At 41.4% G+C, this 24448-nt stretch overlaps 1 protein-coding gene across 1 annotated transcript in view; it reads right to left on the reverse strand.

Annotated features, from left to right (window-relative positions):
• GUF1 (GUF1 homolog, GTPase) overlaps positions 1-24448 on the reverse strand; it is a 127481-nt gene that overhangs the window by 69535 nt on the left and 33498 nt on the right. The window contains exons 7-10 of the mRNA XM_030191345.1: positions 20895-20978; positions 16234-16298; positions 13434-13637; positions 11189-11328 (exon numbers count right to left, since the gene is read on the reverse strand). Coding sequence (XP_030047205.1) covers positions 11189-11328; positions 13434-13637; positions 16234-16298; positions 20895-20978 — 493 coding nt within the window. The remainder of the gene's footprint in view (positions 1-11188; positions 11329-13433; positions 13638-16233; positions 16299-20894; positions 20979-24448) is intronic.

Genomic DNA, 24448 nt, shown 5'->3' on the forward strand with positions numbered 1-24448 from the left:
AAAAGTTTGCTCTCTATCTCCACCTGCTGGTAGATGGACACAACCCACCAGTCTATGGATTGATCAGCTTGATGATATGGAAATAAAAATATTTATATCTTACACCATCTCCTACTCTGAGTGGATTACAACCATACATACATAAAAATGAAAAAAAAAGACAAGAATAACATATTCAAATCAACAACCTAAAATATGTATAAAATGTCAAACAAAATTATATTACATCTGAGCAGGCTGTGAAAATCTGTATCAGGGAAGGTTTGGCTTAAAAAAAAAAAAAATAAAAAAAAAGGCTCTATTTATTTATATTCCATTTCCAAACTATAAATCCAGACAAAATCTTGAAACAAGCAAAATAGCATTACAGAAAAAAATATCAAGAATTTAAAGATAAAATAAGAAAACTATATCATACCATCCCTAAAGTCCACAATACTGGAAGAGAGCAATAGAACAAACCCGTACAGTGGAAATAAACTCTAAAGCCTAAGAAGCAATCATTTCTTAGCGTGCAGAAATACAATTATATCGATTAGAGAAAAAGAGGCTCAAGCAAGAGCACCTGGGTCCTCAGAAGGAGAACGCACAACCTCTTGATCCACTGTTTTATTACTCAGAAACATCACTAATTGCAATGGATCAAAAAGCTGAATGTATGGTTAAATAGAAGCAATTCATATATTTAACCATATATTTGCAAGAAATTTTCAACAGAAAAAAGAGCCCCCCCCAGAGCCAAGACTCTGGGTCTCATAAGTAGGAACTCTTTGTGATGCTTCTGAGTAGTGTTAGCCACATCTGGAAACATGCAAACGTTCAAAATTTGTGTCCCTCTGTCAAAAATAGAGCTTCAAAAGTCAATTCCCATCATAATGGGAAAGGGGAAAGGGAAATGGGACTTGATATACCGCCTTTCTGAGGTTTTTTTTTTTTTTTTTTGCAACTACATTCAAAGCAGTTTACATATATTCAGGTACTTATTTTGTACCAGGGGCAATGGAGGGTTAAGTGACTTGCCCAGAGTCACAAGGAGCTGCAGTGGGAATTGAACCCAGTTCCCCAGAATCAGAGTCCGCTGCACTAACCACTAGGCTCCTCCACTCCAATCAAGTGCCATAGTGACAATAAGCACGGCTGGAATTGCAACTTCATCTTTCGATGATTCTAAAAAAGCAGCTAAGTTTAAGCTATCCTCTGATATAGGTGAAAAATATCCATTCCGCCATCTTCAGATTTTGTCTTAAACAGAGGAAGACATAAAACCCTAGAGGCAGGAGGCATTGAATCTTTTGGTACACAAAGAGGGGCATTTTCGAAAGGGACGTCCATGTTTTGATATGGTCGTCCTCACAAAACGTCCCGATCTAGGGGCGGGGAAACCCGTATTTTCGAAACAAGATGGACGTCCATCTTTCGTTTCGAAAATACCATCAGGGACGTCCAAATCTTTAAATTTGGTCGTCCCTAGACTTGGTCGTTTCTGATTTTCGGCGATAATCGAAACCAAGGATGTCCATCTCAGAAACGACCAACTGCAAGCCCTTTGGTCGTGGGAGGAGCCAGCATTTCTAGTGCACTGGTCCCCCAGACATGCCAGGACACCAACCGGGCACCCTAGGGGGCACTGCAGTGGACTTCAGAAATTGCTCCCAGGTACTTAGCTCCCTTACCTTGTGTGCTGAGCCCCCCCAAACCCCACTACCCACAACTGTACACCACTACCATAGCCCTTATGGGTGAAGGGGGGCACCTAGATGTGGGTTTATGGTGGGTTTTGGAGGGCTCGCTGTTTCCTCCACAAATGTAACAGGTGAGGGGGGGTATGGGCATGGGTCCGCCTGCCTGAAGTGCACTGAACCCACTAAAACTGCTCCAGAGACCTGCATACTGCTGTGATGGGCCTGAGTATGACATCTGAGGCTAGCATAGAGGCTGGCACAAAATATTTTTAAAGATATTTTTTGAGGGTGGGCGGGGGATAGTGACCACTGGGGGAGTAAAGGGAGGTCATCCCCGATTCTCTCCGGTGGTCATCTGGTCATTTCGGGCACCTTTTTTTGCCTTAGTCGTAAGAAAAACACAACCAGGTAAAGTTGTCCAAGTGTTCGTCAGGGACGTCCTTGTTTCTTTCCATTATGGGTCGAGGACATCCAAGTTTAGGCATGCCCAAGTCCCACCTTCACTACACCTCCGATAGGCCCCCTTGAACTTTAGCCGTCCCTGCGACGGAAAGCAGTTGGGGAAGTCCAAAATTGGCTTTCGATTATACCCAAAGATGGGCGTCCTTCTCTTTCTGCTCCAGCGAGTTAATTTCCCCAGTTTGATCTGAGCTGTAATAGTGTGACCCACAGACACAACTGTTTTCCAGATTTCCTCCAAAGTAAAGGATGATGGTCATACTGGCTCAAAATCAGGAAGCTCCGCCTGAGTACCCCCTGAGATGATCCCAATGCTGTCCAACTCTCTAACCAGCAGTGCAGATGCAGTGACCTGTTGCTCAGACACCATTACAGCTGACTCTAGCCCTTGGGAAACCCCAACACAGCTCCCATCACACAACTGACCAGCCTCCTCCAAACGCTCCATCTTCTATAGTGCCAGATTCGATGGCAGCACTCTCTCTTTGGGCTGAGGCCCCACCCACTTAGAGTATTGTGTTCAGTTTTGGAGACCGTATCTTGCTAAGGATGTAAAAAGAATTGAAGCTGTGCAAAGAAAAGCTACAAAAGTGGTATGGGATTTGCGTTACAAGACGTATGAGGAGAGACTTGCTGATCTGAACATGTATACCCTGAAGGAAAGGGGAAACAAGGATGATATAATACAGACGTTCAAATTTTTGAAAGGTATTAATCTGCAAATAAACCATTTCCAGAGATGGGAAGGCGGTAGAACTAGAGGACATGAAATGAGGTTGAAGGGGGGCAGACTCAAGAAAAATGTCAGGAAGTATTTTTTCACGGAGAGAGTGGTGGATACTTGGAATGCCCTCCCGCGGGAGGTGGTGAAGATGAAAACGGTAGCGGAATTCAAAAATGCGTGGGATAAACATAAAGGAATCCTGTTCAGAAGGAATGGATCCTCAGAAGCTTAAAAGTGATTGGGTGGCAGCACCAGTGTTTGGGAGGCGGGGCTAGTGCTGGGCAGACTTCTACGGTCTGTGCACTGAAAATGGCAGATACAAATCAAGGTTAGGTACATAAATAAAGTAGCACATACGAGTTTATCTTGTTGGGCAGACTGGATGGACCGTAAAGGTCTTTCACTGCCGTCATCTACTATGTTACTGCCCAAGGACGAGGAAGGCCAAGCACTGCCCTGCCACAATCCAAGTGAGCTTACCCTGGCAGATGGTAAGTGTTTGGTGAACTCATCAATTTTCCGTTGAGTGAGCACCAGAATACTAGTTACCTTCCCAAAACTCGGGTGGGTAACTTTCCTCGGCCTCTTAGTCAATTTCACTGAACAAACGGAGAACCCTGAGCATACATCTGCTCTCAAGGGGCGCCCTCTTGCTCCTGCCCCCTCCCTAAAAATTTTGAGTTTTCTCCTGAAATAACGTACTTTAAGTAACTTTCTAAAGTAAGTGGTCATACCCAAAATACACACAAATTTGCCAGTAGTCTATAAAGGAAAGTTCATCCACCTAAATGGCAGAGATGTATGTATTCTATAGGTTACATGTATACCTACATATAAAATAAGTACTACATAAGACCCTGATGGCGAACCTATGACACGCGTGTCAGTACTGACACGCGTAGCCATTTTCAGTGACACGCGGCCGCATGTGGCCGCATACAGAGAAGCAGCGGAGTTCCTTGCTGACACCCGGGGCGGATCGCCGATGCGCCCCCCCTCCCCCCCGGTGCAGCGCGACCTCCCCCCCCCCCCGGCGAAATCACCCGGTGCATGTTTACCCGCTGGGGGTGTGCCGTGTGCGCTCCTATTGGCTCCCTCCCTGCTGCTCCCTCTGCCCCGGCTCCTCACTTCCGGCCGGCGGAGCAGAGAGCAGCGGAATGCCGTGGGGGACGCATCTCTGAGGGCCCTGTGATCACCATTACCAGCAACCATCATCCAATCTACTGTTCTGGGGTGTCGTGGATTTGTAATTGACCACCATTACTGAGATAGGTGAGGGGGAGGCTGGGAGAGGCGAGGGCATGTGCTATGGGTGCCGTTTCCCGCCATTAGAAATAGCGGCAGCCATCTTAATTTACATAAGGTGGTCAGTTAGGCTAGTTAACCCTTAATTGCCTGCAGGGCTAACAGGCTATCTATAATTCTATCTTCTGTCTCTGCCCCCCTGATGGAGAACTCAAAAAATAAAAAACCAAGGTTAAGTAAAGGAAGTGGTAGTAGTAGTAGCAGTAGCCGACCCTTTCAAGAGACATGGACCGAGATGTATGGCATTATAGAAAAAAATGGCAAATCATTTTGCGTTCTATGTACTGAAACGGTAGTAAGCAGAACGTGGAATATAAATAGACATTTTGAAACTAATCATTCCCAGCTCTTGAAAAAAAGTGAGGATGAACGGAAGGAATACATTTCCAGGCAGCTACACTTTTATAAGAGCCAATCTAAGTCCATCCTTAAATTTGTAAAAGGTTCTACAAATTTAACATCTGCAAGTTTGAGCATTGCTCACTCCATAGCTCAGCATGGAAAAGCACTCAGTGAGGGAGAATTTATTAAAGAAACTCTCCTAAGATGTGCACCAGTTCTATTTCACGATATGCAGAATAAAGATGCAATTATTAAGAGAATATCTGAGTTACCAGGAAATTTGGAGTGCCTGGATCCGATTACCAGACACTTTTAGCACCCTGAAAAATATAGCAATGGCTTTACTCACAATTTTTCCCTCTACGTACTTTTGTGAAACCTTATTCTCAGCGTTAAATAATATCAAAACCAACAAAAGAAACAGATTGACAGATGAAGTTAGTAGCGCTTGCTTGGGCTTGAAGTGTACAAAATACCAACCTTCAATTGAAGATTTAGCCAATGAAATTCAGCAACAAAAAAGTCACTAATAGGCAGATTAGTTAAAGAATTCCCCCTCCCCCTCACTTATCTTAGTTCATGGCACCCCACACAAGTTAAATAATATCAAGACCAACAAAAGAAACCGACTGACAGATGAACAAAGAAGTCACTAAGTAGGTAAGTTAAATAATTAGTTTTTGGTTTATTAAATACAGTTTTATATTACAATTATACATTTTTGTTATTTAAACTATAAATATCGCGAAATTATGGTTTTTTTCTCGAAGTGACACACCACCCGAGTTATGCTCGGTTTTTTGGCGAATTTTGACACACCAAGCTCAAAAGGTTGCCCATCACTGACATAAGATATGGACGTATTTATAGAATAGCACTTAGGCAGAAATTTTTTTTTTTTGGTGATACAAATATCTTGAATTAAAAGCATTATTTTCTTTGCATCTGAATTTTGACATTTACACACATATGTGACATACATGCCATTATTCTAACAATTTACACATACAGAATCAGCATGCAAATGTTAGCACACACTTTATAAATTTACCTTTTAAATACTTGGGTGCAGGGCCGGTCCTAGGGTATCTGGTGCCCCCCTGCAGACTATCAGATGGCACCCCCCCCCCCCCAGCATCTCCTCTCTTCTCCCTCCCTCTTCTCCCACCCTGCCCTTTTTCAGCCCAGTGCGATTCTCCTTCACCCCCATCCCCCTCCCATTTATGGCCACCTACCTGCCCTCTTCTCCGACTTCCCCCAATATCCCCCTTTTTCTTCCTGCCACCCTGCATGGTTTAAGTCTTTTTTAATTTACCTCCGTCCTAGCGGTCGCGTCATTTCAAAGCCCTGCCCGTCTCTAGCCTTCCCTCCCTTCGTGAGTTCGTTCCCTCAGAGTCCCGCCTTCTGACGTCATTTCCTCTTTCCTCAAAGGCGGGACTCTGATGGAACAAACTCACGAAGGGAGGGAAGGCTAGAGATGGGCAGGACTTTGAAATGACGCGGCCGTTGGGACGGAGGTGAATAAAAGAGGCGGTACGGTATGGCGGCGCGGCGGCGCAGCGGCGCCCTTGAAGGCAGGTGCCCCCTGCGGTGCTTACCCCGCTTACTGGGTTTGACCAGCCCTGCTTGGGTGGTATCAATAAGCACTGGAAAGCAGTTTTCCTATAGGAAAATTAGCTAAAAACATCATACCAGTTGGTCTGTCTCCCTTGCAAGAATGTACCTCTTTAATAACTTTTGAGTCATTCATGCAAATTCATATAAATTTCTACTACAGATATTAGAATGCCAGAGAGCACACCTCAAAATTTTCATGTGTCTCCTAATGTCCCCAAAACTTAGATTTTTTTTTCTTCCAATAGGGAACAGGTCAGTTCTGTTTACATCCAATGAAGTGAGGTCAGAGTATACTATGATGTCACTGAGTATATTCAAAGTTGCCCTGAGATCACAAAACCAAACAAGGCATCAAGAAATGTTCACTTATCTCCTTGTTTATGGATGAGACCAACAGAGTAATAAAAAGGAGATGCTGATGACAGAAGGTTAGATGCTGTCTTGGCAAATTAATTCCACTAAGCAACAGCACTACAACTGCAGTTTGATGCCCCTCTCGACGTAACCACCTGGACGTTAGCAAGTACACTGAGGGTGACAAACTGAGCTTCTGCCCTTCAGAAACAGTCTCTTCCCTCAGGAACAACAGAATCAATAGAAATTAAGAAGCACTAGTCAAGTTTACCACTAATGCCCAATTCATTAAACACTAATTGAGACAAATGAAACACATTATTCTACACCATTAGTTCTAAAAAAGCTTTGAGACTATTTCCCAAGTAACATTATAAAAGTAAGTTCTAGAATTTATTTGACAGAAAACTGAAATACTGATGGAGCAAAGAACAGGAAAATAACAGTTTTTTGTATTGCCATGATCTTGCATTGAATGTTATATGTATGTATCAGAACAATATGGCACATGTCCTTTACTTTTTTCTCCTGGGGGAATTCTGCGCCAAAAGATTTAAAATTCTGCATACTCTTACCAAAATACAGTATAACCACTGTCTGAATACTAATTAAACTGCTAAACTGAAAAATTCTTACTTAAAGATGCAAAACGTTAAAGTGTTTGCTACAGAGTTTCCCCAGGAGCCCAGTAATAGTGCACTATGGTTAGAGCTTCTGGCTTTCATTGATTTTTATTTCAGCAATCTACTAAGTCCAAGGAGAGCTCTGAGCTACAGGTAGTGCTGACTTCTTGCAGCAACACAGCTGTACTCATAGTTGTTACAGAATTCATCAGTTGAATAAAATGTCTGTGCTACCTGCAATTCTTGGGTTCTGTAGATTGCCAAATAAAAATACATGAAATCCAGAAACCCAAAGTACAAGGATATAGATCACTCCCCCCCCCACACCATGTGTGTATATATACATACACACATTGTCCCCCTTCAGATCACTCCCCTTCCAACGCACTGACCACCCCCCTTCAACATTCTCCCTCTCAGGAACCGCCTCCCACACATTCACATTGTCTTACCTCCCTCAGTCCATCTTCACTGCATACAACACTATATGCCCTCTTATCCAGTCTTATCTTTTTTTTCCACATATCCCCCACATTCTAATATCCTTACTCCCTAACATCCCTGTCACACGCTTAGCCACACACCTGGGGTTACCCCGCAGCAACTTAGAGGATCTATCCTCAGCACAGCTCAGGTCTGACTGCACTGCCGCTTGTGCTGTACAATAGCACCCTCCTCCCAATGATTGGGCTAGAACCACCTCTGGGTGAGTCTTCTATTCTCAAATTATCGCCAGTGATTTCTAGGTTACTGGGGCCACACTCCCAGTGGTCCCACAGTTCCCAGAAAGCACTCACAGATCCAACATACAAATCACCAGGATTCTTATCAGTCCAGACAGCAGAGTCAACAAACTGAAAAGTGTTTATTGTCTTAAAAGTTGAACAAAGAAACATAAAAAAAAAAGTGCAATCAGGAAACAATAACAGGTAACTGAAATATGGATCAATTATAACACTAAATATTTGCTTACTTTCTAAAAAGTACCTGGTGAGATCAGGACATATAGCTGCTCACCAGTTATCAAATATAACTGTTTTACAGGGCTTCAGCAAAGAGCTTGCTCTCTCTCTTCTCCCGGGCTAAAACTGGGGCAAAAGCCAGTACAATCCAAATGAAATGGAATTAGAAAAGGTTCAAAGAAGGGCGACCAAAATGATTAAGGGGATGGAACTCCTATCATATGAGGAAAGGCTTAAGAGGTTAGGGCTCTTCAGCTTGGAAAAGAGATGGCTAGGGGGGATATGACAGAGGTCTACAAAATCCTAAGTGGTGTAGAACAGGTAAACGTGAATCGATTTGCTTATTCTTTCAAAACATACTAAGACTAAGAGACACTCAATTAAGTTACATGGTAATACTTTAAAAATGAATACAAGAAAATATTTTTTTCCCTCAACAAATAGTTATGTTTTGTAACTAGTTATCAGAGGATGTGGTAACAGCGGATAGCGTATCTGGGTTTTAAAAAGGTTTGGACAAGTTCCTGGAGGAAAAATCCATAGTATGCTATTGAGAAAGAAATAGGGAAAGCCACTGCAGTTCCTGGGATTGATAGCATGGAATGTTGCTACTATTTGGGATTCTGCCAGGTACCGGATTGGCAACTGCTGGAAGCAGAATGGCTATTCTTATGGTGTTAGTGCTTTTAACTCACTGGGGCTTCTTTCCTACGTAGTTCAAACAAAATCAGCTGATTCCACATTGTGATGCTCTATATGTACGTCACCCCACATGGTTCAAATAGATGACCTGTGTGAACTGCTTGTATGAAAGAGGTCCATAGAGCAGGAGAAGGGAGTCAGAAGTGCTAGACAGATGGCACAACTCTCTTGCCAACTAAAGCTGGGCAAAAGAGAGGGTTAGGGGAGGTAAAGAAGAGAAATCCCTCCCTCAAGGACAGGTACAACAAGGCAGGCCAGGTTTGAAGCTCCCAGGGGGAAAGGAAGTAGGAGGAAAGCAGTGACTCAAAGATTAGATGGGAGAAATAGTGGGAGATCAATCCTCTCCCTACTCAATTTTTTCTGTCTGTCCTTGCATCCTCCAGCTCCCTTTCCTACTCTTCTGGATCTTTTTGGCATCTCTTTCCCGCTATAACCTAATTTTTCATTCTAATATGTCTCCGATCCTCTTACTTTCCCATACCTTACATCTAATTTATTCTCCCCTGCCTCCACCTCTGTTTCCTCATGTCCTCCTTCACTTTTATACTTTCTAATCCTTATTCATCCTTGTCACTACTGCTCACCAAGCCTCAGTAGTCACAGCAAATGCAGTAACAATAAGAAAATAGAAGTGAGAAATTCAATGTGCCCACTGCCCCAGGGACCTCCCCCCCACTCCTCCCCTGTGCACTTCTTATAAAAGGAGGCAGCAAGTGGGGAGACAAGGGGTAATTCTTAGGCTACTGCTGCTGGCCTAGCAAAGAATATAGATGAGAATTAGAAAGATAAATGGTTAAAATGATGGACTCCACAAAGGGTTCACAAGATAGATCACCTCAGAATCCATGGGGTTCTGAGTGAAAATGTTTTAAGGAACACTTACTCCACCACTGTTTCAATGCAATAATACATTAGTAGTGGATATAAACTACAACACTAAAAATGAGTTGATTATTTCAAATAGGCAAAAGTGCAGACTGGAAGGAAAAAATATGCCCAGTAAACTCAGCTTTGACACCCTCATAGGGTAGCAAAGAAGGGCTTAAAATAACATAGTAATAAGGTAAAAGTTGCAGATAAAGATCTGCATGGTTCATCTAATCTGCTCAACAAGATGGCCAGAGTTGAACCTAGAACTCTGCACCGGGTCCACCTCCTCATTATTAAACACTGGAACACTTAATCTCCATCTCTCCCTGCCAATTTTGAGGCATGGAACTGTAGAAGTCCACTCAGCACTGGTTCTACTTCCCAACCACTTGAGCTGCTCTTGAAGCCCAACCCAGCCTTGATCCCGATCTGTTTAGCCCATTTATGGGATCAAGACCATAGAAGTCTGCCCAGTATTGGTCTTATTTCCCAACCTCTGAAGCTGCTGTCAAAGCTCACTCCAGTTATAAAGTCATTTGAGTTTTGCTTTAATTGGATTCTAACCTTTTTCTACATAGCAACCCTCTGTTTTTATTCCACGCATTCTTGAATTCCATCACGATTTTAATTTTCACAACCAACCACACACACCTAACTTTACCACCATGACCATGAAAAAAATAAGTTTGTTTATTAATACCTTAAACAATATGCTATGTTGTTATCCATTTACCCTAATTACTGATAATTATACCTATCCTATCATTGTTATGTTGTTATCCATTTATCCACTTCTTAATCAACATAATTTTCGTATGAACCTTATTAGCAATAATTCTGAAATCCTTCTCCGTTAATATGATTGCCATAATATTCCTATGCACCTTATCTGTTATATATACTCTGATTTTCTATTCCATCAATGTGACTGTAGTTGTATTATATTGTAAGCCACATTGAGCTTGCAAATAGGTGGGAAAATGTGGGATATAAATGCAGCAAATAAATAAATCCCCCATCCCTCTTTTCCTCTAAGGTATACATACTGAGGTCTTCAAGTTTCTTCTCATATGTCTTTTGGCACAAGCCCTATATCATTTTTATTGCCTTCCTCTGAATTGCCTCAAGGCTTTTGATGTCCTTAGCGAGATATCACTTCCAAAACTGAACATAACTCTCCAAATGAGGCCTCATCAACAATTTGTAGAGAGGCATTCACTTCATTTTTTCTACTGGATATGCCTCTTTCAATGCAGCGTAGCATCCTTCTGGCTAAAGCCACTGCCTTGTCACATTGTTTCACTGCCTTAAGATCCTCTGATCCTAATACTCCAAGGTCCCTCTCCCAGTCTGTACTTTCACCCCCTAACAAATACAACTCTTTTGGGCTTCTACACCGCATGTGTTTCACTCTATACTACTTTGAATTAAATTTTAACTGACAAATATTAGTCCATTCTACTAATCGTTTTAGATCATTTCTCATGTTGTAATAAAGGATCTGACATGCAGACAGATAAATCAGATTTGGATCTGTGACAACCTTACCTGCAAACACCATTGGTTTTGCTGATTTAAACCCAGGTAAAGGCTCCACTGGCTGCTTCTGCAGATACAAAGTGTCCCCTATTTGAGCTTCTTGCACATCTTTCAACCCTGCAATCACATAGCCAACCTGTCCTGCATACCTAAACAAAATTTGGATTAGGGTGTCAGTCTTAAGAAGGCAACTAATTTTTCAAAGTATAATCTGATTCTTTTCCTGATACCACAAAAGAAAAACAAAACAAACAAACAAAAACCTCTCTCTGCCTTACTGAGAGCCAATCCAGAAAGCTACGGTTGGCAGAACAGTGCAGTTTACAAACGATCTACAAATGTTAATTGACATAAGGGTCAGGTGGAGGTTCAGTGCCAACATTAACTGCCATAGTAGACCTCAGCACATAGCATAATAAAATGCATACTAAGGAAACTATTAGCGAAACCACATCAATACAGAGACATTTCCAAGGGAGTGCAAAACACAAAAATTTATCACCATGTTTGAGGGGACAAAAAAGGGTAAGGAGGCTTCTCAACCTAATCCCCTTCCCCCCCCCCCCCCCTCGATATAGCTTTCTACATTGGCCTCTTTAATCCCTGGTAGTCTAGAAGGCCCCCCCCACCCAATTCTCCTGCCCTCGACATTAAAAAAAAAATCCCTTCACCCATGACCACTCCCTCAGGGCCCCCTCTCAGTGTACCTTCATGAGACAAGAACAATGCCCAATCGCTCCTGCCTCTGTTCCACCATCTTGGAAAATGGTGGCGCTTGACCACACACGATGCATCAAGCAGGGTCAGTCTGCCAAATAAGGGAATTTATCTCTTATTTGGTAGTCTCTGCCCAGAATTCCAAATAAAGATGCACCTCAGAGGGCCAGCCACCACTCTTTTCCAAGATAGGGGCACAGAGGCAGAAGCATGTGGGCATTACTCCTGCCCCTTGAAGATGTACTAGAGGATGAGGGATGCTGCTAGACTAATGTGAATTTTAGTTTTAATGTCAGGTGTGGTGGTGGGGAGGTGTCAGGATCAGTTTTGTTCAGGAAGACGGAAAGGGGACACTAGGACTTCAAGGGAATAAATGGGCTGATTTAGGAAGCTATGTTGGGGGAAGGGGGTTTGGGCTGGGAGAAAGATTCAGAGGCTTTTTTTTTTTTGCTAATGTCTCCCTTCCTGCTACTGCTTGAGCCAATCACCACTTACACACTGACAGGAAGGGAGGCATTTTAGCAAGAACCTGTACAGTAATTTGCATGCTCATTAATTACTACTTTTCTGTATTTTACTATATTTTTCAGCTAATTTCACAGTAGAAGCTATGCACTCTGCCACTGGCATGTGTCCTTTCCGCATCAACTCCTGCTGCTGCCCAACACATAAAGACACTCCATTAGCCTTCTATAACACTGATATGTTTTATCATCTGCTCGGACATACAGGCAGGCATCTTTAGACACTGAAGAACATGCACATGTTTTGGATTTAGCTCATGCTTTTCTCAGATGCTAAAGATGAGTTACATTCAGGTACAGTGTGATTCTTCCCTGTCCCAGAGGGCTTACAATCTAGATTTGTACCCAAGATAATGGAGAGTTAGTGACCTGCCCAAGATCACAAGTAGTGGCACTGGGATTTGAACCTGGTTTGACACATTCTCATAAGTACATAAGTATTGCCATACTGGGAAAGACCAAAGGCCCATCAAGCCCAGCATCCTGTTTCCAACAGTGGCCAATCCAGGTCACAAATACCAGGCAAGATCCCAAAAAAGTACAAAACATTTTATACTGCTTATCCCAGAAATGGTGGATTTTCCCCAAATCCATTTAATAACGGTCTATGGATTTTTCCTTTAGGAAGCTGTCCAGAATTCAGCCTGCTGTTCTAACCATTAGACTGCCACTCTGCTCTGATGCAATGTGACTCCTATAACAGGCTGCTATTCTGATTAATAACCATTTCTATTCTTCTGTTTTTCAAGTGTTCCAGCTCCATCTAAAATATAAACTGCACAGTAACAATCCCGTGTCTACAAGCCCATCCAGGTCTGTCAACCTATTATACAGTGAATTACAACCAAGCAAATGACCACCCAGGCTTGGAAAATAATTACACTGATTCCAGTAGAGATATCAGCCAGAAATTAATGAAGCAATCATCTGGGTGAAGGGTGGGGGAAGCGTAAGTTCTGTGGATCCATTATCTAATTGTGCTGAGGTTATTACAGCAATAATTCCTTACTTACAGTTTTACAGCAGGTTGTTCATTTGGTGTGAGGATCCCCACTTCATTAACTTCATAGCTTTTCCCTGTGTGAGAAGACACAATCTTCTGCCCTTTACAAATCTCTCCACCGAACAAAGCAATGTTAGCCACAATTCCCCTGTAGTGGTCAAACGTAGAGTCAAATACCAGTGCTTTGAGTGGGTCACTGCGCTCTACGCTGGGCCTAGAATATCAAGTGCAAGAAATGTATCAAAGCAAGACTGTGGTTTTAATTCAGTATCAAATGCAAAAGTGTGTGTGTGTGTACACAGACACATGCATATAAATTTATGTATCCATACATATATACGCACACACACATACATATGTGTACGTAGATAGATTGATCTCTATATCTCTATATATTTTTACACACTCAAAAATTACAATTGTATGCTAAAGTTCAGGCACCCCTAGTGAAACTGTGTGTTTCATTAAAACCTTAAGTCCTACCCAACCCTAAGCAAGCCAGCTTAGAAACCACTAGACACTCTGCAGCCCCTTTCCACTGGATTTTCCTCCCCCATGACACTGGAATTCCCTCCCCCATGACATTCACGTGGAGCTATCCTTTAAAAAATTTAAACCAGCCGTAAAAGTGCCTCTCTCATGAAGCTTATAACCTTCCTTAGGGCAGTGTGCTGCGAAATACTGGTGTTTCATCCTCAAGCCCCCCCACCCCTTTCCCCTATTCTTCTGCCAGCCCCTTCTCATTCCACTTTAGCTCCTCCCCCCTTGTCTCAAGAGTATATGTTGTCTCTGTCGGAATGATTATTGTTCTTTTCTAACAAGCATTGTATTTCCTTTCCTATTTCTACGACCTTGTTTATTGTATTTAGATTGTAAACCGCCTAGGTCTACGTATTAGGAAAAGTGGTATAATAAAATATTGTTAACAAATAAATAAAATAAATAAGTGAACAGAAGTAAAAAAAATCCTCAACACCATGAAATTACCTCTTTTTGCAATTTTTAATACATAATTATTGTCTATTTGCAGTATTTTATAGAATGAAAATACTATAAAAGGTAATTATTAATAATAACAACAACAACAACAACAACATAGCAGGTACAGAAGTCTGGACACTTTCAGTCAGTACTTGCCATTGGCAGATATAACAGCTCCCAAATGTTTTCTGTAGCCAGCCAAGAACCTTTCTATGTTTGCTTTGAAAGTTTTCCCTACTTTTCCTTCCAGAAGGTTTCTAGATCAGAAATATTCTTAGATCTCCATGAATTTATTGCATGTTTGAGATCTCTCCCCATAGACTTTCAATAATATTCAAATTTGGGGACAGTGAAACCCATTCTAAAATCTTCCTCTTTCTTTCCCTTATGCACTTCACATTTGATTTTCAAGTGCGTGTCAAATTTTTAACTTGATGAAATAACCAACCTTTTTTCAGCTACAATTTCTTCACTGGACTGTGCAACATTAATTTCAAGCATATATAGATATTTAACTAAATCCGTACTTCCACCCACACAATGTCCCAAACAACCCAAAGCACAGTAGATCCACCCTTGTAGCTAGGTCATCTTTCTTAAAGGTTTTACCTTTTTTTTCTACACATATTCCTGTGTGACTTGGGTCCAGCTATTCAATTTTTGCTTCATCAGTCCAAAGGATTTTATTCTAAGAAGTTTCAGGTTAAACTTTATTGGGGGTTTCTTTTGCATACTTTAGATGGTGACTTGTGATGAGGATGCAGAAAAGGTTTCTTTCTGATAACTCTCTTATGCAGATCTTTACTGTATAATAAATGTTGTAGACCTGTGGATAGCTACTCCAATCGGTTACACTTTCCAGCAGGCTGTTTGCAGTGAACTGTGGATTATGATTAGAGACATGACCAATCTAGGTAGTTAGATTTTGTTTGAGGGTATTTTTTGGCTTCCATATCTTCCCTTGACTTCTACAGTTCCATGTAACTTCCACTTCCAAACAATAGTGGCTGAAATTTGATAGCTGAAATCATTTACACATTTTATAGCCTTCCCCTTCTTTTTAAGAATCAACTTTCTTCAGATATGGTTATTGAGAGCAGACAGAACAATCACAGTTTGAGAGATTAGAAAGATCAGAGTGCAACTGGCTTCACTTGACTAATCAAAGGCATAACACGTCACCAAACTTTTTGTGCTATAGTAACAACCTTAATAAGTAATAATGAATCAGCTGAAGGGTTACTAAAGCTTTTGCATGTGTCATATTCACTATTGTATTATTATCTGTTAAGATCAGCGAATAATGTTTACCTTAGTACCACACAAATCTTGTATCAGCTTCTATTCCCTTAGGGGTTTATTGATCAGAGATCAGATGTGCCTAAACATTTGCATACAACTGTAATATACACACGTCTATGCGTTAACATAGACATATATACAGGCAGACATCAACATCTACATATATTTTAGATATACTGAGGCTCATTTTCAAAGCACAGAGACTTACAAAGTGCTTTGAAAATAAGCACCATTACTACTTACTGTAGGGCCAATGTAATAAAAGCATGGAAGGCTTTGTGCACAGATTAGTGTGTCTTCTATGCACAACTGTGGGTGTCCTATGATGGACAGAGTAAACCAACTAAGTGTTTTCAAGTTTGCAGCTCTGTCCTCCAAACTCACTTCTATTTTGCCAACCCCTAAATACAAATCCCCAGAAAAAAAAAGATTGAACACATTATAGTTGTTCATAAGATAGCTCTTGTAGTGTAAAAGTTAAAAAAAAAAATGAAGTCAAATGGAATTATAATATAATGCAAACTCACGGAGGAATTCTTGAAATGACTTCCTGGAGAACTTTTTCAACATTTGTTCCTAATTTGGCAGAAATCTGTAAAGAAACAGTTTCACAGTTTCATGAAAAAAAAACAAAAAGAAAAAAAAAACAAATATTTTTGGGGGTTTGGAGATAAATGAATCTATTATTGAAAAACTGAATAGGCAAACTCTATAAGACAAATTTCTATAACACATGAATCTTCTTCGACCATAACAACTCTTTGTATTTGTTTCCCTGCCGGAGATGGCGAACGCCTCTACGGTACTATGTAAGCCACATTGAGCCTGCAAATTAGTGGGAAAATGTGGGATACAAATGTAACAAATAATAATAATAATCATAATAAATACAACTAGAAGAAATACACTTATGTTTTACAGTGTGCAAAAATAAGGGTGGAGTAATCTACCACTGCTTCTAACAGATGCATGCTCCACAAAATGGCAATGCGTAGACAATATGATATCATCAACATTGGTTGTCCATATTCAGAGCACCAGGCCAGCCGTATGACCAAAGGGGAATGGATCCTCCATCAAGGGCCCAAGACAGCACATCTGAAAGTAGGGGAAGCTGAACTGGTTTGTCTAGGAGGAGCTGAATCATATCCACATACCAAGGTCTTCTGGGCCAATCTGGAGCAATGAGAATGACTTTCCCAGGAAGAAGTACGATCCTGTGAAGAATTCTCCCTATCATTGGCTAAGGAGGGAAGACATATATAACAACTTCGTGTCCAGCCAAATCTGAAAGACAGCATCTATCCCCTCTGAACTCTCTTTCTGCTGAGAAACCGAGGAAACTTGGTATTGTGGTGAGAAGTTCCTATTGTGTTTGAAGGGACGCAGATACCCATTAAAAATCAGATCATGAGTTTGGATGTTATTATTGATTCACAGCTAACAATGCAAGCACAGGTATCTAGATTGGTCCAGATGTGTTTTTTTCCAGTTAAAGTTTTGAGTAAATTGAAACCTTTTTTATCAAAGTATGATTTTCAGATTGTCGTACAGAGTCTAGTGCTTGCAAAGATGGATTACTGTAACAGTGTTTTTAGGGATATCGGAAGTGAGGCTGCATGCGTTACAAGTTGTGCAGCATGCAGCAGTTCATATGATCTGTGGTTCAAGTTGTTTTGAATCTGTTACAAGAGCGATGAAGGCGCTTCAATGGTTACCAGTTGCTTGTAGAGTTCATTTTAAATTGTTGCTACTGGTTTTTATTAAGGCATTATAAGAGTCAGTGCCTGCTTATTTTTAAAAAAACACTGCAGTTTTATATGCCTACTTGAGCATTGTGTTCAGTGAACTTGCAACAACTGATTATTCCATCATTGAAGTTGGTATATTTTTTGGTGACTACGAAAGTGGCTCTCACTTATGCCAGCCCTATTGGGTGGAATGATTTGCCATTGAGGCTTCATTTATTGCAGGATCTTGATGTCTTTAAGAAACAGTTGAATACATTGTTACTTGCAAAGGCATATTTGGGGATTTAGATGTTATGTTTTTAAGAAAGAGTTGAAAGTGCCCAACATTTGTATATTCAGGGATTTAAATGCTTATTTATTTTTTAATGAAAATGATGTAATAGTGTTTTTTTTAACTATATGATGATTACAAATGTGTATGTATGCGATTTTCATGAATATGTATGTATTACTTGTAACCCTACTAGTTAATAGGCGGGTTATAAATGTTTAAATAAATAAGTCTAATCACAGAACTACCCAATGTTGAGTAATTAAATGAAAGGCTTTTACCGAAAACTCCCATTCCCCTGGCCCCAAAAGATTTCTGCTCAAATAGTCCGCTTGGACATTCAACCTCCCGGCAATGTGAGCTGCTGAAAGCCCTGGCACTGGCACATGGGCCTCCATCCATTACATCATGAGACACATCTCCAGCGCCAGCTGAGAACTGCAAGTGCCACCCTGTCTGTTTACACAGGCTACCACCATCACATTGTCTGAAAGGACTTATTCTGTGTTCCCTCTGAACATGGATTGAAAGGCATGAAAAGCCATCTAAACTGCCTGAAGCTCCAGAAGGTTGATGGGCCAGTGACTCTGCCGATGTCCAAAGACCTTGAGCAGTGTGACGGAGACAATGTGCTCCCCAGCCCTTCCCTTGTCACTATCACTTGTTGAGCTTCTTGAGGTCGAGTATCGGCTGAAAAGTTCCTCCCTTTTTGGGCACCACAAAATACATGGAGTAATGACATTGCCTTTGATCGTGTTGCTAAACCAGCACAACTGCTCCCAAATCTCAAACAGATTGTAGAGTGAAAAGCACAGTAGCTCTTTTATGCAAGGTCTTGAACAGGGATTCCAAGAAAAAAACCTGCAATTTGAGAGGAGAACTCTAATTTGTAGCCGTCTTTGATAATATCCAAGAACACAGAGGGAACACAGAGGGGAGATATGATAGAAGTGTATAAAATAATGAGTGGAATGGATCGGGTGGATGTGAAGCGACTGTTCACGCTATCCAAAAATACTAGGACTAGAGGGCATGAGTTGAAGCTACAGTGTGGTAAATTTAAAACGAATCGGAGAAAATTTTTCTTCACCCAACGTGTAATTAGACTCTGGAATTCGTTGCCGGAGAACGTGGTACGGGCGGTTAGCTTGACGGAGTTTAAAAAGGGGTTAGATAGATTCCTAAAGGACAAGTCCATAGACCGCTATTAAATGGACTTGGAAAAATTCCGCATTTTTAGGTATAACTTGTCTGGAATGTTTTTACGTTTGGGGAGCGTGCCAGGTGCCCTTGACCTGGATTGGCCACTGTCGGTGACAGGATGCTGGGCTAGATGGACCTTTGGTCTTTCCCAGTATGGCACTACTTATGTACTTATGTACTGGTCCGACATAATCTTGGCCCACTCTCCGTAATTCCATAATTGTGTAGCAAACTCATTTATATAGCAGGATACTGTGTTTTTTCCCTCTCTAAAATTTTGTAATCCCTTCTTTATTTCATTTTCTCTAGAACATTTGGTCTATCCTTGTTTTAATGTGTCCTGTCACTCTCTCCTTGCTTACCTTTTCCTGAGTTCTTTGCCCAAACTAGCTCTGCTCCCTTTTTTCCCTCTTTCTCCACAATTTTTTTTATCTGTCTTTCCTTGTACCCTCTCTGCAACCTTAGCATTCCTTTCTACAAAATGCCTCCTTCTGCAACTATTCTTTGGCCATTGAGCATCACTTTCTGCCCCTGCACCTTCTTCTCTACCTCTAAAATATTTTGCTACTAGACACTTCTACCTCTCCTTTCCTCTGCAGCCTTCCTGTTCCCTCTACCAATCCTTGCTTTAGCTTTCTCTCCTCTCTTATTTACCTGATGTCAACAGAAGAAGGCTACTGGATACTGGACTAGATGGACTATTGGTCTTACCCAGTATGGCAATTCTTATGTTCTTATGGGCATTTCCCTGTTTCCAGGTAAATACTGAGGTGCGGAGAGGGTGGTGGTGGTTAATACAGCAACATCAGAGGCTCCCTGTTCGAGGGCCTTCCTGTACTGGGTGGCCTGAACAGATAGCCTAAAGGGAGGCAGAGTTTTTTTTCTCCTTCTGCCAGCGCCTGAGCCAATCCACGAATACAGAACAGGAGGATTGCCTGATGTATTGACAGGACAGGCGAAAAAAGAAAACCGTGGTGGTTTGCACCATTTTTAGACCTGTGCATATTTAATCTCATGAACCCATCTACCTTACATATACTGAAGAGAAAACGACATTGATCCAGAATCTATCTCCCACCTTACCCTCCTTTCTCTATCACCTGTCTCTACCTACCTACCCATCCATCCTTCTATTATGTTATACTTAATTTCCTACTTTACATAACAACATTCTGTTACCTATTACTATGTAAGCCGCATTGAGCCTGCTTTTAGTGGGAAAGTGCGGGATACAAATATAATAAATAAATAAATAATGCTGCACTAATTTGCAAACCATTAGTTTACTGCACCAGGAGTAAAAGTTTTTTCAATGCAAAGCCCAAGAGTGTGCAAGTTCCCTTTTTTTTTTCCAGTGGAATCAGCTTCACTGTGGCTGTGCCTTGCAGAAGTTTCTCCTTTTACAGGTCTCGGATTACTACCACTTTTTTTGAAACAATTCTGCTGAAAAGAATGTTGTACCTTTCCTACCAGCAGATTATTTTATTAGATTTAGTATACAGCTTTGCATTGGAAGCTGAAGGTGAGTTACATTCAGGAACAGTAAGTAGATAGCTCCATCGACCAGAAAATTTGTACAGCTTTTAGTATTCAAATCCAAATTTGCAATCATTAAGTTTTGCCTGGCTTCTTATCATCAGGAAAACCATACCATAACCACCACACCTAAAATTGGAAGGAGAGTTTTCTGATAATACTAAAATACTAATCACTCAGAATCAGTCCAGGTAGATTCAGCAAGTGGACCAAGTTGTAACAACTACAGGTCAATTTACATACTATTGAGCTGGACAGCATAAAAGGGGTAAAATTTCAGATGCTGTGGATAAACACTCAGAACACCCATCACCTGAATGGTTTGGATGGCGGTGGGGGAAAGGTTGTTTGAGTTAGAAGCACTAGAATAAGCAACAGTAAAGCTCTTGTGCTCTTACAATAGAAAAAAGGAAACTGATGATCTTACCCTAATACATTCCTCATTTGGAATATCAAACATCTTTTCAATCTGCTTCTCAACCCTTTCAGGATCAGCATTCTTCAAGTCAATCTATAATACAAATTAAGAATCCAACATGGCACCTTCATAGACAGCAAATTAATTGGCATGATAGCCACTAAATGCCCTAGAGGTGGCTGAACATACGTTAAGCAGAAAGGCTACAGCTCATTAAATTAAAAATCTCTAGACTTACAAGTCTAAAAGCAAGTTAAGAGTGTCAGCATCATTCCTGTGGTTACTGCTCTTTCACAGACAATAATGTTTCTTTCCTGTACTCAGGGGTGAAACTAATACCTCGAGAAGACCCATCCTTGCTGTGTTGGAAAGCTACATGCTACAAGTTCAATAAAATTAGGGGTGGGCATTTAGTGCACTATTAATGTGATTAATTTTTTTAAATTTTAAGTACGACTACAATTTTTAATCATGATCAAAAATTTTAACTCCTGTCTGGTGCCCAGCATTACTATCTCTCCCCTGCCTATCCTATTTCACCTTGGCATAACATAGCAGAAGGAAGGCATCAACATCAGTTGCAAGTAGCATGTGGGAATCTCTGGAGACCTAATACTGCAAAAACTGAAAAACAGCCAAACCCAATCTCAAAGGGTCAAATGTAGTGAATATACACTAATAAATGACAAATGGGAAATACCCTCAGAAACCAAGGTCACTGCCAAGGTCTGACCATCAAGACACTGATATCTATATAAGATTTGTGTGCCTGTGATTTTATCTCTTTCATGGGGTATATTTTCCCATATCTTGTCAATAGAATTAATTCACAATGAAACCATTACTAGCACAAAAAAACTCCAAGCAGCAGCATTACTTAAATAAACAAACTTAGCTGTCTCATTGCTGGCTGAATGCCCCACACTTCAAACTGGTGACTTTCAACGAGCCAATGAAGTTTGGATAGCTAGAAATTTATACCCCAACAATTATGCTAAAGTTGAGTGGTTCCTGACGAAGCCCTGAGGTGGGCGAAACGATCTGGGCCCCATTGAAAGTCACCAGTTTGAAATGTCTTGATGGTTAGACCTTGGCAGTGACCTTGGTTTCTGAGGGTATTTCCCATTTTTCATTTATTAGTGTATATTCACTACATTTGACCCTTTGAGATTGGGTTTGGCTGTTTTTCAGTTTTTGCAGTATTAGATTACCTTAGTGTGATTAACAGCCCATACTGCTCATTGAACTTTGGTCAAATCTCTGGAGACCCCCTGAATAGCCAGATAAATGTTTAAGATAAATGTGGGGGGGATGGACTTGCTTCACTGGGGGCAGTCAGCAGCAGGACAGGAGAGAAATGGGTGCCTGTGTGACATGTAACAAGTTTAACAGCAGAAAGGGAGCTGAAGGGGAAGGATGCAGCAGGAGAGGAGAAAGGTACATACCTGTATGGAGGGGAGGGGGAGCAATGTACTGTAGGATGGAAGTACTACTTACTACTACTTATTTCTAAAGCGCTACTAGACGTACACAGCGCTGTATGCATGTATGCAACTTTTCATTATATTCAGCAGGTTCAAAAAGTTTCGAAACAGTGGGAATTTACCAGTACCAAGCTATTCAGTTCAGAGGTGTGACAAATCATGTGATTAACATTTATAATACCACAATTAATTTTGATTAAAATTTTTCATTGTTGCCCACCCCTAATTGAATAGCATGTTGTGAAGGACAACCAGCTATGCTGAGCATTTGTTCAAAAGGATATTTGGGTCAACATTACGAAAACAAAATTGAAAAGCACGTGCCCAAAATGCATGTCATGATAAAGTGTGATCAATTTTGGAGGGGGTGTATCAGGAGGGCAGAGAGTGGGCGTTCCAGTGCTAACCATCCACATTAGCGCATGCTAACTGGCTTGTGCAGGACTACCAGGTGAGGCCTTATTGCCTACAAAATGGGTGGCGGTAAGTGCTTGCGCAGTATTTTATTTTTTTTAATGACCATGCACGAATGGCAACATTAGTATGTGAACTACACCAATAAACAAGAGAGAGAACCCTGAAAAATAGTCCAAATCTATACAAATATAAATAGTAGGGATTCTCATATAGCTGGCCTCCACTTGTTTTCCTTTTCATCCCGGCAACTTCAGCTCTCCACACAACTTGCACGTGGCGCCTAGAGCCTCGGTGCTCACATACCCGAGAGTAGTGTAACCACACTGCCATGATGCCCACACAGCAGCAGCACACCAGAATGCCTCCCCCCCCCCCCCCCAACTGCTGACACTGAGATAAGGAGGACTCACCGCACAGCACAACAAAGTAGGCACCGCAGGCCAAACTCAATGTGCACAGTGCATGGAGGTTACCAGAAACAGAAGGAAAATCTCCCCTTCCCACCTCCCCCCCAATCGCTGCTCAGTGTAAGAGAGATCTCAAAGCACCCATCCAGTAACAGGGCTGAGGCATAATATCCTCTTGGCAGACCGTTGGGGGGGGGGAGGGGAGGAAAGAAGAAGAGGGACCCAGTCATCCGGGTGTGCACCTCAAGGGTTACAGTGGCCTCTGCAGACCAATCACTCCAGACTGCAAAACTCCTTTCCCACTAATTTTTTTTTTTTTAATTCTTTGTATGGAAGATAGAAAACAGAAGGAATCCCCCAAACCCTAAGGGCCTACCAGACCAGCTGCAGACTGCACAGGCTGCTCAACTACCATCTGCTGCAGACTAAGAACATACTGGCTGGCTGAGGGTGGGCACAGTGTCATTATACAGAGGTCAGAAATTGTGTCTCAGTCTCCATCTGCTGGTAGGTAAGCATAACCCAAGCGTCAGTGTTTGGACCGGTCTGGAGTGCTGACAAGGGACAGCCATTTTGCAGCTGCAGTAAGAATGGCCTTAGTGCACGGGAAAAAGCTGAGCAAGAGCTCACTAAGGCTACTTTTTACCTTAGCCAGTATAAGGAGCCCCTTAGACCTGTGACAGAATCTAATGAAAGGAGTGTCTTAAAACAGTTGCAGCCGAATTTACTGCCTGTGGGATCAGATTGCTAGGAGTAAAAACTTGCTTCCAATTCCTGGAATTGTATTTCTTCTATTATAATAATTCTCTATTTTTTTCTTGCTCCGTCTTCTCCTCAGAAACTTTTGTGCACCAGGGATTTAATGTTAATTTCCCTCTTGAGATGGAGTGATGTTAACTCTTTTTTGCCTTAGTCTTGAACAGAAAGCTAAAATATAGACCTATATTTGATGATACGTTACCCAGTGTACCAGAATGTAACTCACCTTGAGCTACTACTGAAAAGGTGGGAGCAAAATCTAAATAAATTAATGTTGTAAACGTTATAACTAAACAACAACAAAAAAAACCACAAAATAAAACAAAGCTGCTTGTTCCAACGTACTCTGTGGGTCAGAAGGAAAAAAGAACTTAAGGAAAAGTCCCAGGGATGCTTCAAGGAGGTTCTGTACAGGAAACACTCAAGAAGGGCTACTTGGAAGGGAGTGAATCAAAGGAATACTCAAGAGTTGTCTGAGCTACTCTGGCCATCATGG

Source organism: Microcaecilia unicolor, chromosome 2 (genome assembly GCF_901765095.1).
Source record: "Microcaecilia unicolor chromosome 2, aMicUni1.1, whole genome shotgun sequence".
NCBI classification, from domain to species: Eukaryota; Metazoa; Chordata; class Amphibia; order Gymnophiona; family Siphonopidae; genus Microcaecilia; species Microcaecilia unicolor.